Below are 16,046 nucleotides of genomic sequence, written 5' to 3'. Positions count from 1 at the left end.
TGTACACTGTGCGCGGCTTATTATACGTATTAATGCGGCATTGGTCTTGAAGCAGACGGGGGGGAGGGGGATGATGGTAGAAATTAGATATCACCGGAGACGAAGGAGGAAATGACGGGGCTGGAGAGGGATGGAGGCGGTATATAAGCATGTATTCCTAATACAGCCGTTGAAAGTTTGTACGCTCGTTCGTGTCGCCGCGAACGTTCCCTTCCGCCATCGGTTGCCCGCTCCGCTCCTTTGACGCATCGTCGTCGCCTCGTCGGTGCCTTTTGAGAGCCGTACAAATTCCAATCTGCCGTCCCATTCCCAAATTTCCCTCTTAAATGGAGCTAACGACGCGTGCAAGCCCCGCGGCTAGTGTAGTCAAGTTGCGATGTGCAAACGTGAGCTGCAAACCGATATACGTGTATGTACATGGAGCTTCTGCGCTGGTACACGCGTGTACGCGTACCGTTTATCTGTCTTGTACTCAGATGCACACGCATATGCGAAACTATATATGAACAAGCCCCTCTGTCTCTCTCTCTGCCTCTCTATATCGCGAATTTTGCGTAAGGGCGGATTCGCGTGCGAGAATCGGCTGCGCTAACATACCACTCGCAGTTTCCGCAAATATGTACTGAGTACTCTGGTTAATTGATGTTAGATATTAATTCCTCTCGCAGACAGCGACAGCCTGCATCTTAGAACGATCCGTGTAACACGCCGGATGAAATTTTCATCAATCGACTTGGCGTTTCGCGGAGCGAAGCGCGGGATTGCTGCAATGCTAATAGATAATTTGTGTGTAACGTTTGTTACGTTTCCGCCGTTGATGCTATTACATTTCCGCTTGCGGACGACTCAATGTATTAGTCAAGATTGATCTTTGTCAGTCACGGAATAATTACGCTTACGGGAATTCATATCGTCCCACGCATCTATTGTCAATCAAATATTGACTATATTGCGATTCATTAGTCGGACAACAGTTGCGGGATATGCAGGCCGCGGTATCTCCATGGAACAACATGGTATAGCCGGAAGCGATAGAGCCATTTACGAAGTTCACATCTTGCGATCGGTTGCCGATTGATGTTGCATTATATTATTGGGAAACGAGCAGGGCTCACGTACTGGCATTACTGCTCAAAAGCCAATACCGTTGGCCTCGAATTAATTGGCCTCGTGGCCGGACCGCGAGTGGTAAATTTAATGAATTCATCACAGTCATCATCAGTACAGATCGAGTAATATATTACCACTGTGACGATAGTTTATTCCATTCATAAACGAGCTGTGCGTATCCATCAAACTTGTGGACAGCTTAGAGCGAATAACGCTTCGCGGGAGTTCGATCATGGCTCGTAACATGAAACAGCGATGTAATAGAAGGAACAGTAATAACGGTATACGTCCTCGCGTTTATAGTATCGAAATTCAAACCGTGGACAAAATCCTGCCGCTTTCGATTTGCGCTCTCGAAACGTATCCTGACGCGTAATTAAATCCACAATAGATTTAATAAAATATCGAGCGGCTGGACGTTTTCGCATGTTCTAACGTCGATTGTAAGAAACTCAAACTTACAATCAGTGTGACCACGCGGAAACGTTTAACGTCACCCTCGCGAATCTCTATTACGTGTTTTCGGCGGTTCGCCCGAGAAAGTCTATCGTACATTTATTCGCGCATTTCTGAATAAATCCTTTGGGGGACGTTAAGTAACTTTCTCCTGGTACGGTACGGTAACGGTGCGGCGACTCGAGGGACTCGACTAGGCCAGGCAGGACCAGCAAAATGACGGAATTAAGGAGAAAGAATGGTAAGTGGTAAGCGAAAGGGGCATGAGAAAAGATACCGCTGAGGAGGTCGGAAAAATGGAGCTTTATCTGCGGTGGCTGACTTTTGTTGCGCAGAGGAGCGCAGTTGCCGGTGGATGACACTGTGGAAAAGCCGCGTTACTTCTTTAATAGTCTGCGTAGCGCGCGAGAGATGCGTCTTACCGTAGAATTATAAATTATATCCTCTCCAGCTTTTCTAGGCTTGAAACGGAGACGGTGGCAAGTAGATACGACCAGTCGGAGTTGGTTAGAGTGTTAGACTGTAACGATCACAATTATGATAGAGACAGAGTTGCTGAAATCGCCTCCTTTTTCTTTAATTTAGTCGTTTGCCCGCAGTAACACGCCACGAGCGGAAAAGAACTCATTCCAGTTACATTTTCTTAAATAACTCCGGAGACAGCCAAAATCTCTATCATTTGTAGATATTGAATAAATCGATAATCTTACCTATTTGTTTTAAGATGCTCGAAATTAGACACGAAAGGTACCTTTCTCACAATTTTCGCAGAGTTACTAAAGAGGCAAATTTCGCTATTTACACAAGAGTGCAGTTTAATGGCATGTAAAATATGTTTAATTTATCTAATTAACGCGTTACCGGCGTTACAGAATATGTTTGATTTCAACGATAAGAATTATTACGTTAATTCGACATATGTAAAAGAGTTTAATGTTTCTCGTACTTTACATCTTTCGCCTGAGTACTTTTAGTACGTGAACATTTCATCTATTTTATTTCGGAAAAATAACGAAGAGCCGAGCGCTTTCTTTAATACAAACTAAATCTAAATCACTCTCTGAATAAGCGGAGATCTCTTCTTTGTATTTCAGTAATATTATTTGGTTTTGCAGGATATAGAAACGTTCGATCTGGAAGATTTCAAATATAACAGCGTGAATATGACGGCCTTTCGCTTGGTGGATCTTGAGGAGCCCAAGGTTGCCGAAGTACTGAAGCAGATGGAGCGCTTCCAGCCGGCGATTGGACATGCCATTCTGAACAAAACGGGGATCATTCAGGTTGGTGAAGATTTGAAGCTATATTCAACGCAATGTAGGATTAACTACTTTATTTTTACGTTGATAAGAATGTAGCGCCGCGCCGTAGAGATTCTTACTGAAATCTTACTGTTAGAGATAATTCGCTGTGTGAACTCTGCGAGTTCTGTGGACCGTGTTGAACGCGCGTCTCAGACGACATCTCCTAAGTCTAATTAAAAAGAACGGATGGTCTGCCAAGCGGAAATGCGCGGTGAAACTGACAGCAATCCGCACGGAAAAGTAGTAACGCGACATTTAAATCATTTTTATAATCCAAACACACATTACTTTTATATAATTTTTAAATAAAATTTTTATAAATTTTTTTATCGATATTAAACTGCGTAGCTGTATCTCGATTTACAATCTCTGGTAAAGCAAGAATTAATTATTAAAAATTATGAAGTATTATTCATGATCACAATATCTTGTTCATTTTCCGAATCGGAAATAAGAAATAAATTAAACGCACAGAGTTACAAAGCTAGCGTGCTATTTACGCGTTATGTCGGATCAAAATCATGGTAAAAGTCTGCTACGAGCAAATACAGACGAAAGACTAAAAGCAGAGGAGATTGAAAAGTCGGGTGGACCGAATCGGTCAGCAGAGTCTGTGTCCAGTTCGAGCTTTGTCAGCCCTTCAGTAATTAAGTGAGTTTCGCCTGCGGCTAGCGCCGCAATGTCATTACCTCGGATCAATTGAGCGCACCAAGCACGGCTTTCTCTCAAGGACCCGAAGATGGTCGCCATCTGCTGAAATCGCTAAATGGTTTAATTGTTCCTCGAATATATTCTAGAATATTAATTCGAGAAGCTCAGCTTCAAATTTAGGCTTGTCTTTAGTTTTTTCATTAACATTGTTTCCAAATCTTCAATTTTAATATCCGAAATAGTTTTAACGAGAAGAAGACGAAGAAGAAGGAGTATGATGTTTATTATCAAACTAAACAATTAAATCAAAGAGGTATTGATTTACCTTCAGATCTCGATAAGCGAAATTTCATGCAATTGACTCTATGTACATAAGATCCGTGCAATAAGTGCATTTAATATTCCATTTTAAAAAACGAACTTTGACTGTAAAATGAGACAAGAGACTCTCAACGTAGCTGATAACAAGTGAATAATAATTATTCGGTGGACCGTTAAGCTACGAATAGAGTTGAAAACGAGTCTCGTTAAAATTTAATCAGAACCTAGCTCAACCCACATTGCATCTGCATTGGCAAAAACTTCGTCAATATAATACTTCTTCCAATGTAAAGCTAGTGAAAAAGTTCGCCGTGCGGAAACGCAAAGCACCGAACTCTCGTCAAAAGGAAACGTATGTTTCAGGCAGAACCAGCTTTGGTGTACGACAGTGTGCAGGTTTTTGCGCACGGTTTGGCAGCTCTGGACCGTGGTTATGATTTAAAGCTGGCGAATCTGTCCTGTGAGAAAGAGGAACCGTGGGACGACGGTTTATCACTCTACAACTATATTAATACCGTACGTATGTTCTGCGAATCTTTGAACATGCCGTTGAGCAGAGTGGACATAAACAGCGGTGATGTAAGTTTTTTCGCGTGCAATCATTTCGGAATAACGTTTGTGTTTGCAAAGTAAGAAAAGTAATTTCATACATATCATGCTCTCCGCTCAACGATCGAAATATTTCTGTTTCATCGTGAGTTTTGACTGTAATCAATATTGCATTAATGATGTCTTTCATTCCATAAAAAGTATTTTGTAAAGAAACATACCAAAGGATTTTACAGTTTTATATTTTAATGCAACATAGATTACACAATACTCGTGATATATGTATTATAATATGTACGGTACAAAAAGAGAGATATTCCTCGCATCCTAGATATAAATATTAATATCATTAATCGTGTTAAATAAAATAAATGCGATCACAATATGGTTGCATATTGCAGCTCTTTTGTCTTTAGAAACAGATATAAAATTAATTTTTAATTTCTCATTTTTCATAAAAGATGTACAATTATTTTCTGTAGATATTCAAATGTTTTAAAATTTATTGGCAAATTCGTAATCAGTATAGAAAGTCTGTGCCATCAAAGAGAAAATTTATTCACCAGATTTATGATTATTAAATTGCATTTCATGAGTTGCTACCTACAGTAACTAAATCTTAGATTGGAGAAATATTTACTTTTCTCAAAATAAGATGATGATGCCATAAATTGATCTTATTACCTGTTATTTTCCGTGATTGCTTTGATACTAGCAATAAATTGTAAATTATTACAAGCTTCTAATTAACAGCATTGGAAAAGAACTTATACAATGTTTTTTAGTACTAATATACTTATAATTTACTTTGAAGAACCTCATTAACCATTTTCCTCTTCGCTGTCATTTTCAGACTAATCGGTTGAACGTGACTTAACGTTCTTGAGTAATTTAAAGAAGAACTTGTTATTTTTTTCCGGTATCTTCTCTTGAAGAGCTTTTAAAATCTAAAGACAGTTTTTGCTTGCAAGAAGAGAAAACGGAACGAAAAATTCGTTCTCACTCTATATGAAGTACATCGTTTGATGATTATATCGTACTAAATATTATCGTACATTATGTATGATCAGCAAGATTTTTATAGAAAGCACGATAAGCTTCCTCGAGTGCAGTTTATTATCTCAATTAATTACGAAACGTTTGAAAAACGTAACGTAATTTTTCCTCAGCAGCAACTTAAGATTTGAGGGAGAAAGAGAGAGTGAGCTGTAAAAAATCACGGCTATCCTGAGGGATGTGCGAGCTCTTGGGTGATGCCTTGCACAGATTGGTGTCGTCCGGCGATAAGCCGCAGACGTATAGAGAGCAACGGAAGGAAAGCAACGTTGACACATGAATAATTGAACAGCGTATTTAGCAAATAGCTACAACGTCGAGAGAACTCTCCTCCTACAGCCATCGCGGTCGCGCTTTCCGTGCGCGGCTACCATCCCGAATGCACGATGGCGTCACACGGGAGACACGTACGTAAACTCGTGCGTACGTGCCAGCCATGAATAGATCCTGTGCGTTCGTATCGAGCTTTATTACTTGAGAGTAACTGAAATTGTACTTTCCTATTAGTCGCGACAACGCGAGCTAAGTGATGCTTCAAACTTAAAGCCTTATCCGTTAATTGAAGCGTTCCTCCTCTTGTGCCTCGTTTTTCAGAAAACGAGGTAGATGAATCCGTCCAGTAAAATTTGGAATTCGCTGGTCGAGGTATTTTGCGAGGCTTTTTTAGATCCGAGGATTTAAGGAACTAGAGTTCCGGCGCGGAGTATTTATCCGGGGAAAACGGACTCGCGTTTTGATTTTTATGCAGGGCGAGAGGGGTTTAGTGCTATCTCTTCATTCTAGAAAAATGCAGATTGTTTGCTAAGCTAATATAGGGAGGAACTGGAACGCTGTTTTCCTTGGCATTTTGCACGTTGCTTGATTAAAAAATTTTGGAATGGAAAATGTGGAAGAATGGCTCCGTTAAATTCCGGCAATGTGAATTTAACGATCTTTCCTGACGTTAATGTATAAAGGACGATATACTGCAGTGGTGAACTTTATAATGCGAAAGCTCCCCAACGAGACATTTCAATCGTGTGCAGCATGCGCCACTCCGAGCATCATCGTATGAATAGAAACTTACCGTTAAAAGATATTTGGGTAGACGACGGTGGAAGACGGTTTGCATAATTAAGAACGCCGATATTTGCTGGAAAAGCGTTTTCAAGGACTTGCGTATCTGCTTACGCAATATAGCGCATTCCATATAAACAGCATTAAGTCGAGTGCAAAGTACACAGTAGGCCGTGACATATTTCGAAGAAGAGACGCTAAGTACTCTGGATAATACGGTACAGATTACGTTTTTATTAACGTTATTACGTACCGAATTGTCTTTAATTACACAATTAAATTGTCTGGCCGTAATTAAATTTTATCTTGTAAGTTTTTAGTGTCCTTTAACGTAGTGCTACCATCCGCAAGCAGCATATCGTAAGCGCGATACGTTAGAATCAGCGTCGTGTTGTAACGCGAACGGACGGCTGCGACATCGGAACAACGAGGAGCATAACGGCGTGCGTCGTTTCGCGTGTCACAGGAACCTATAAGTTTACACAATGACGGTTTCCTGCGAATTATTCCTGTAACGTTCTCCTCCATGCGGCGTTATAAAGTTTCTCTTTTTCCGCGACGACAAAGAAAATTGGAAGCGCGTAGAAAAGTTCGGGTCGGATGGTCGGAATAATCGGAAGATGCTGCAAAGAAGAAGAAGAAGAAGAAGAACACGAAAAAGAAAAGCAGGAAGAAGAAAATAGCGGCGGCAAGTCGTGACAATTTTTCGAAACTTGTTCGCCACATGGCTGCGACTTTTTAACGACTCCATGTCGATGATCTTCGATGGGAGGAAAAATAACAGCTTGCTACAATTGCTAATTTTCAACAAACATGCAATGAAAAATATTGATAATGCTGCAAGAGAGATTCGTAATAATTTTGTGTAAGTTTCGCTTCTAAAATGTATTTGAGTATCAAATGAATTATTATGATTATGTAAAGTCTATTCCTTAATACTTACTTTAATCCAGCCTCATTCCAAATTAATTTGAACGATTTGAATGAAACTTAATATATAAAAAAAATATAATACATACGAATGATGTATAAATCGTTTCCCAACCATCATTTCGCGGTGTGGAATGATTTTTTTATTATCTGTCCGCGCTGCATCCCACTTAAGTCGCGGAGCGTTATCAAGCAATAGAGAAATGTCTGCTGAAGAAAAAGGAACTAAGAGAAAGAGAAAGAGCGGGCCAAACTCGGCGCAGAAATTATAAAAGTTCCTGATAAGGCTGCTTGCTCTTCCTTCACGTATTCCTTTCACGTATCATCCACTCGTTCGTAAATATTAACGCTCTCTCGTCTCGTTTGCGGTCGTAGTGCTTACCAAAACGTCGCTATACCCTACATATCGGTTATCGACATTTCTTTCATGTTAAATTCGACATAAATAGCGTGCCGGGCGCGAAGAGACGGTGCATCGCGCATCGAGTACACGCGCGAATCCGCTCGCGCTTAAGTCCCGCGACGGGAAATTGGCAGCTTCCGACGTGACCGTATTCTATTAACGGAATAACCGTATCCGCCGTTTCTGCCGTTTCTGCGGATCATAACTGCATAAATAAATGAGCGGTCCGGTGAGTTACCGCGCATTCTTGGTTAACGTTAGGCGGATAATGGTCAGGTTAACGCTCTAAACCGGTATTACATCCCACATCCCAGTGTTTATAATAAATTAGCGGCGAACTGTCGACAGAGTGCTATTATCATCACCGCGCGATAAAATAAGCGATTTCATTGGAAAACCGTTAACCGTTATTATCGATCTAAAATTCTTTACTGGTTGCTAAATCTTCTTTGCCCTATACGTAAATGCATATTGTACAGTGCCGTGCTGACACTGCGCGATTGTGCGGAGTGTTAATTGAATAAGTTGTCATCTGCCTGAAAAGTTTTACTAGCTTCACACGCTCAGCTTTTCCACGCTCGAGAACCTTCGCGAATCTTACACCGTTTAAGCAATACGAATTAGCCGCTGAAAGCTGAAAGCTCGTTGCAAAAGCGCAAGATTAATGCACCCTGGCAAGTATAGGCGGTTTTTGCGGCTTTTCGGTATCCAGGTACTCTTCTGAAGGTATAGAAATACGAGTGCGAATCACGTAGAGAACCCAAGTGAAGCAAGTGTGTGCGTGAATAAGAAACGAGTAACTCGAGATATAAAATGATTAATCAGCTATTGCAAGATATATTGGAGACTGCATACGATATATATCTAGTTGATATTATTATTATATACATTAGATGAAATTTTTTCTTTCGATCAAACTGGCTATGCTAGATGGTTAACAATATTTTTCTCTTTCTTCAAACGCGATATACTGCACGCCGACGGGATTTGTCAGTCAAATAATGCAGCAACCGTTTTTCCCTTTACTACGAGAGAAAATCCTGAAGTTAGAAAAGCGTTTCGTCTTAAGATCGTCTGCAGACTCATCAGTAGGGCTGTGCAGACGATCCCTTGCCCTAGACGCTGATACACGAAGATGTTAGAAACGTATATATATTACAACGGCGCCGTACAGAGTACTTGCGAGAAAAACCCACAAACGCGCCCCCACACTTTATTATTTATTATTTATTAATTATTATTATAACGCTTTCAATACATTTAATTCGTGATATTAATTCATATTTCATATAAATTCTGCCCGTTTTAATACAGATTACAGTATTTATGTATGTAAATGGAAAATATTATAATAATGTGAATCACAAGAGAAACACACAAGTATTGCTTTCAAGTGCGTTTAAAATGTAAAATTAATTATTATTAATTATGTAAAGTCTATTTATCTATTCTTTAGTATTTTAGCCCAGCTTTATTCATAATTGATTTGAGCGATCTGAATAGGACGCAATATATCAAATGCAAAATGCAAAGTGATATTTAATTCAGTATTACGATACGTATTTAGCATTATGTATATCAATGTTGCGCTCTTTCTCCTTCTTATTTCTAGATATTTATTAATATCAGTATTGGGAAATAATTTAACGGTATTGATCGTGGAAATAAAATGCAAATTAAAAAGATATCTTGCAATGTGCAATCTCGAATATATTTTCATACTCATGTCAATATCCGTACTCATGTCAATCTTTCATAAGCGTTGGTTCAGTTAATATCATTTTGCCGTACCATGTTTTTCCTTTTTCCTTTTTTTTTGGAAAGTAATATCCATGCATCGTAACGTGTTTCCCCAAAATATCGCATGCTGCGAATTCTGTAGCGTGAAATGTGTGCGTACGTAACAGCGTTACATGCGTGATATACTGGCCCCCACGCATAGATGTAATTAACGTGCATATCCGTCGGACAAGAGGTACGTCGAGTAGCGAAACTACACGCGGCACCGTGCATCGTCGGTCACTTCCGGCGAGCTTACCGTTTGTTCCGCGAGCGTCGGCATATTTTTGACGCAAACCAGCTCGTCGACACCAGCGTTGACGAGATATCGCGATAGGGGTTTAAACTACCACACAGGTCGCACGACGATCGCAATATCGTCACTGACAGCTCGGAAAAAATCCGTGGCCGTAGAATCGCTGCAGCATATTTTCACCGAACTCCCAGACTGATAGAAGGCAAATTGCCGCTAGTTCGCGAAATAATTTGACAACGCACCGTCGCTTTGTAGAATCATGGGTATTGTAAATATACGGTAGAAATTGTCACGCGCGCACATAAACCATCGGCCGGGAACCGTCATCGTACTTCGGCGTTCCGGTCTTTGCTGGAAATCTCGTTAACAAACGGGTCACTTGATGAATTTGCAAAACCCCGTGGATTGATCCAACTGCAGTTTCCGTTACGCGGTTCAAATGTAGTCGCTGGTAATGTAATAACTGTCTGGAGCGGAAATTTTCTCTGTATTCCAGATATGTCTCGAACAATTAAGACAGACATGGGAAAATATAGAGGATATTATTTTTCAGTTCTTTATCTGCGAGTTCTCTATCTCCTTCTCTCTCTTTCTCTGAAGAATATAGAAGGCTACAGACAACAATTCAATTATTTCCTTTTAGATTGGTCTCCATTCTAGCTGTGCGCTGGATTAAGCAATATGCGGGCGGAATAACCGCACAAAAAATCCAGATCGGATTGATCCAAATTCTCAATGCAGATGCAATATCGATTGTTTTATAGCTCTTGTGTAGTAAGCTCTCCCGCATTCTGTACACTCGCCATCATTCCCGAATGAATAAACTGAACGAGCGAATCTGGATTTACAAGTGGAATAAAGCACTAGGCGTATTTGCAAAGTTGATGTGATCACGCATATATCAATCCGGCCGTAGTGTTGAAGGAATTTGTGGATTAAATCCGATAATAAAAAGCCAAGAGATAACGGTATCACATCGGATGGGATTGCGACGAATGTTAAATATGCCATCTTAAATAAAACTCTTCAATCACGAAAATCGAATAACGAAATCCTTTAGTTAACGGAATAATTGAACGGAGAAAGAAAGGAATGTTCGCTTCGTCCTGGATATCTGCCGGCGATTTATTCTGTTCTCTAGTCGTGGCGAGTCACGTGGCCGAATTTAGGAAGAAGTACATTTCGGATAAATATTTCGGCCCACAACCTCCGGGCAACAACGGAGTATACAACAGTAAAAAAAGAGATGTAAATCAAATAAACTGCGCACAGACCGCCAGTAGACCGCAAACGGTAATTAATGCGAAAAATTTCGCCGGCATGCATGCAGCCGGAAATGTAGGCCGTCGGCGATGAATCGTGTGCACGTGCGTGCGTGTCCGTGAGCTGCTGGACACGGAAGAGAAATAAATTTAACGCTGGTCCAGACGTACGTGATTTAACGAGCGGTGAATCCGGTCGTATCCGTCATTAAACGGTTGCGAGCGCCTGCAATGTTCACCGCCTGCACGAGAATTTTATTATTTCTCGATCTCTTCGCGTCTTGTTTGACGCCAGTTCTGGCCGAGAGTCCCGACTCTTGGTCTTCGTTCCATGATTGCGAGGGCAGATATTGTTATCAGGTGGAAGACCGCTATTTACATAAAAACGCAGTTTCCAACATTTTACTCGTGTGTATTTAAATAGTTGGAATATAAAGCTTCGAAGAATTATATGACTGAGCTACATGCATTTTCATGAAAGCAAAATTCGTTAACTGCTACGCTGTTCTTCCATGGAAGATTTTACTCTATGCAATCAATGGATTATAATATAGAAATATCTCTCTCTTTTTCTTCCTTTTAGTGAAATAAATTTATAATACGCAAAACGAAGCGCAAAATTTACTACGCGTCCTGCCGCCTGGAATATGGAGAAATCCGATCGATTTTACATTTATCGATTAGCTTGTATCGATTATTGTTTCTGTTGCAGGCAGGCTTACAAGGACTAACCGGGCATATCGAGTTCAACGAAGGGAAAAGAAACAATTTCAAGTTGGACCTCTTGAAGCTGAAGAAAGAGGAGCTTGTCAAGGTTGGCGAATGGAAATCCGGCTCCGGCATTAATATCACGGACCTGGACGCCTTTTACGAGACCACAAGGACCAACATTACGCTTGTGGTGATGACAAGAGAGGTAATGACACCTTGTACCCGAATTAGCCACGCTTACGATCTTCTCGTTAGAACGTTAGAATTAATTATTAGACAGGATACTACAGAAACATTGATTACACGGTAATATGAAAGCTGCTCTAAATGGGCTCGGATAAATTTGTTACGCGGTGTACAGATGAAGCATTCATATTTAAGCCAGACAGCAAAAGCGCGCTTGAATATGCATTTATACGTGATTCGTGGTAATTCGTGAACCGTGAAAATGCATTAAGTTGTTTCGGAACTTCTTTTTGACGCTTTTATATAAAAATTTAATATTGTAACTTGATAATTCGACATTATTCCACCATCTCCGTAAGAATCAAATATTCCAAGGGTGTTTAAGCACAGAAAGCGATTTAGGGATGTTTAAGTATAGAAAACGGCGGGATCGCGAAGCATTATATCAAAGGAAAATCTTCGAGTCGGTCGAGGAAACCCTTTATAAAAAATTCATGCCGTCGGAAAAAAAAGAATCTCGGAGGGACAAGCGATCAGAGCCAATGCCATGTATATTCGCATTGGAGAACGACGTTTGATATGGCTTTTTCGCGCGAAAATAAGGACTTTTAAGGATTACCTCTGCCTTCTCTCGCCTGCGTCTTACCTCCGTCGCACTATGAGTACGAATCTACGACCTATCAATGGGATCCAATCTTCCGCAGGAAAGACCCTACGTCATGGTAAAAGAAGACAAGAATCTGACTGGCAACGCAAGGTTCGAAGGCTTCTGCATCGATTTACTCAAGTGGATCGCCAGCCAGGTCGGCTTCCAGTACGCGATCAAATTAGTGCCCGATCACATGTACGGAGTGTATGATCCCGAGACGAAAGAGTGGAACGGGATCGTGCGCGAGCTTATGGAGAAGGTAAGGATTTACGTAATCGTGTTTTCTTTTCTCGTATCTTCTCGTACAGTAATGTAATGTCGCTAGACAAACAAAATGAGTATGTAGCAAGATAGGGAATGAGATGTAAATCTCGGTGTTAATATGCATGTCCCGAGTTTTACAGCAAAGTTTTCAGACGTCACCCTATCAACGTGGCTGTGCGAGCCAGAAAAAACTTTGATGAATGTCGCGAGACGAAGATTAATCGACGCGGAACACGATTAATTAATTAAATCTTTGCAGTTCTCTGTATTCAGCTGGAATTATCGTAATTTATTACAAGCCTTCATGTATTTTCTGCTATGTTAAGGCATTGAATAATTATGGTTAAATAATTTTGGCTGGTGAAATGTATTTTTAAATCATTACAGACGATTATAATCGCTTATAATAACCAGTACCAAAAGCGTGAAAATTCAGGCGATGAATTTAGCATTGAACTTTGTGCTGAAATTAATTTGAACCGCGAGAGATTAATACCGTTGAGAGGGAATTACGGTGGCTGATATACCAGGAGAAACATCGGAGAGGAGAACACACAAGAGGCCGATTTCACATGTAAAGTAAAGTTTCGCGGCGATGTCACAATAAATCTATCCCACGAGGAATTTCATTTACGCTTGTATTCAGATATGAGGATTATCTAGAGCATAAGCATTTTTATCTTTACGGCCGAACGGTGGTGTCCAATATTTTGATTCATAGATTAGGTGGCAGATGTTGCCGTCTGTAATTTGAATTGTAAAATCGCGCACTTATTAAAATCAAAGTTTAATGTATGCGCATCCGAGCATCTTGCAGATTTAATTTGCGTAGCCGATCCATTATTGTCTGCATGATCGAGTAGGTGATGGCACACGCGATATCCGTGTAATTTCTACCGCAAATTAAACTCGGGATCGAATCAATGGAATAATAATTATCTGACTGGAATATATAGCCACGCATGTTTAATATTAAATTAAATTAAATATTGCATTAAATTAGACATTTTAGCAGTTGCATACCTTTCGTCCAATTAATTAACAATTATTTAATTTAATGAATCTATTACATGTCATTACATGTCGAGTTTGTTTTAAAAATTTAATAAATTCTGCTAAAAGATTCTGAGATGAAAAAACCAAAACAGTAATGATGAAAAATTTTTAATATAAATTCCTTATGCAACTAATATTTGTCATCGTTCAGTATTATCGATTTCTTTTATGATTTAATAAATACTTACTTCATTAATATTAGCTTTAAAAGAGCAATTCAATATTTGAAAATTTGCAGAACTTTTCCTTATTAAAAGAAGTCGTTGATAATTACGTAATTAAAATTATTAATCATTATTTTTATATTGTGCTGTTCTAAGTTTTCTTACTTTTTACTTTATTTATTTTGCTATGTAGACGTTGTTGAAAAAATTATAAATATGGAGAATATTTAGAATAAAAAATCCTGACGTTCTCTCAATGTTAACAAGTTTTTAAATTTTGATTGGAATTCTAACGTTTCCGAGCTTGTACATATCCGGAGAAAGGTAAATGTTGTCTTTCCGTTACCGGGAGGATAGTTCTCCATTCGTACTGTGTTTCCTTGTGAACGTGCAACTGTATCTATGCCGCTAGCACTAGTAAAGAGAGAAGACATGTGTGCGTACATAGTATGAGATCCTCAATGAAAAACGTAAAACATTACGGCAGAACGCACCATTAATGCGCCGAGAAGAGGAAACCTCTGAAAGGAGTTCTTATTGGATTCCCCGAGTTTCATCGCTGAATCGATGAAAGCGCAAGGAGCGTTATATATGTATATATGTATATATATATATATATATATATATATATACACACACATATTACAGGTATAATATATAGCGAAACGGCAAGTATATGTGCATCCGAAAACGAAATTACATTCACAATAAAATCGCAACTCTAAAATTGTTGCGCGAGAATATCGACAGAGTGACAAATGCGAGAAGAAATCTAGAATGTTGAAAAAAAATATTAATGGCTTTTTGACAGCAGCAAGCGCTGATAAATGATAAATGATAAATGTACAATGAATTAAATCTGAAAAAGGCACATGCTGATATACAAAAAATAAATTTTTACCACAATAGCTTCATTTCAGTATAAATATACAAAATACATGGATACAGTTAACAACAATCCGGATGCACTCGACCGTGTATTAAATCATTTTTCTATATGACATATATGCAAAATTGCATAGTGCATATTACACGTGATGTGATAAATTGCAACATTTATCATTGATGTTATTGGTATGATATTGTTTATATGTTTATAAGAGCGTTAAAACGTTATGTTTTATTGTCAATTTTATTTCAATTTTATTTTTATTATCAATTTTATTACGTGAAATATATATACATTTATTATTTAGCAATATTTTTTAAACGCTTTATATATTTTCGATAATTTATATGAACATAATACACAAAAATGTTACGAAAGTATATTTTGAGACATGTTATAAATGTTCTGTGTGTGTTTGCGATGAAAAATTTTATTATTACATTAATGTATTTATGTAATACATAATGTCTTGAGTAACAAGTTGATAACTGTAGTCTTGCTAAAAACTAACGTACTGAATGAATGTGCCTCGTGAATAATATACTGTTGCTTATTTAGGAGGATGAAATGCATATTAAATGTTCATATATCCTGCCGCATTTGTATATAAAAAACTTTACGCAAGTTATTAATTCATGACGGCGAGGAACGAAGCGAAGAAAGGTGTGCAGCTTGCAAAATTCGCGCCTCAGTTCTACAGCGCGCACGGTGAATACCGAAGATCAGCGGTTTATAAAACATGCAGAGCAATCTATCCCTCGTGAAAAGAGATGACGCCTTAACCTGGAAGCCTACGAAACCGTAGACGGATATTCCGAAACGGAGGATGACGCGAATGGTAGCTTCGTAGCTCGCGACGTTCGCCTCTTCATAAAGAATGCATCCACCATCTCGTAGGGTAAACTGTCTTGAACGCGAACGCGAAACGAAGATTTATCTTTCTCTCTCTCTTTCTCTTTCTCTCTCAGTAATTTGTGATGTTCTTGTTCATGAC

General features: G+C 39.2%; 1 protein-coding gene across 6 annotated transcripts in view; it reads left to right on the top strand.

Moving 5' to 3' along the window:
• The window catches only part of LOC105275420 (glutamate receptor ionotropic, kainate 2), a 133,508-nt gene that overhangs the window by 94,502 nt on the left and 22,960 nt on the right, over positions 1-16,046 (top strand). For all 6 annotated transcript variants that reach the window (XM_026968085.1, XM_011332229.2, XM_011332228.2 and 3 more), the window contains exons 7-10: positions 2,682-2,849; positions 4,206-4,358; positions 11,846-12,049; positions 12,735-12,938. In XM_026968085.1, the coding sequence (XP_026823886.1) occupies positions 2,682-2,849; positions 4,206-4,358; positions 11,846-12,049; positions 12,735-12,938 (729 nt within the window). The remainder of the gene's footprint in view (positions 1-2,681; positions 2,850-4,205; positions 4,359-11,845; positions 12,050-12,734; positions 12,939-16,046) is intronic.

Source organism: Ooceraea biroi, chromosome 3 (genome assembly GCF_003672135.1).
Source record: "Ooceraea biroi isolate clonal line C1 chromosome 3, Obir_v5.4, whole genome shotgun sequence".
Lineage (NCBI taxonomy): Eukaryota > Metazoa > Arthropoda > Insecta > Hymenoptera > Formicidae > Ooceraea > Ooceraea biroi.
The sequence above is the reverse complement of the archived record's forward strand: the minus strand, read 5'-3'. Positions and strand labels throughout refer to the sequence as shown.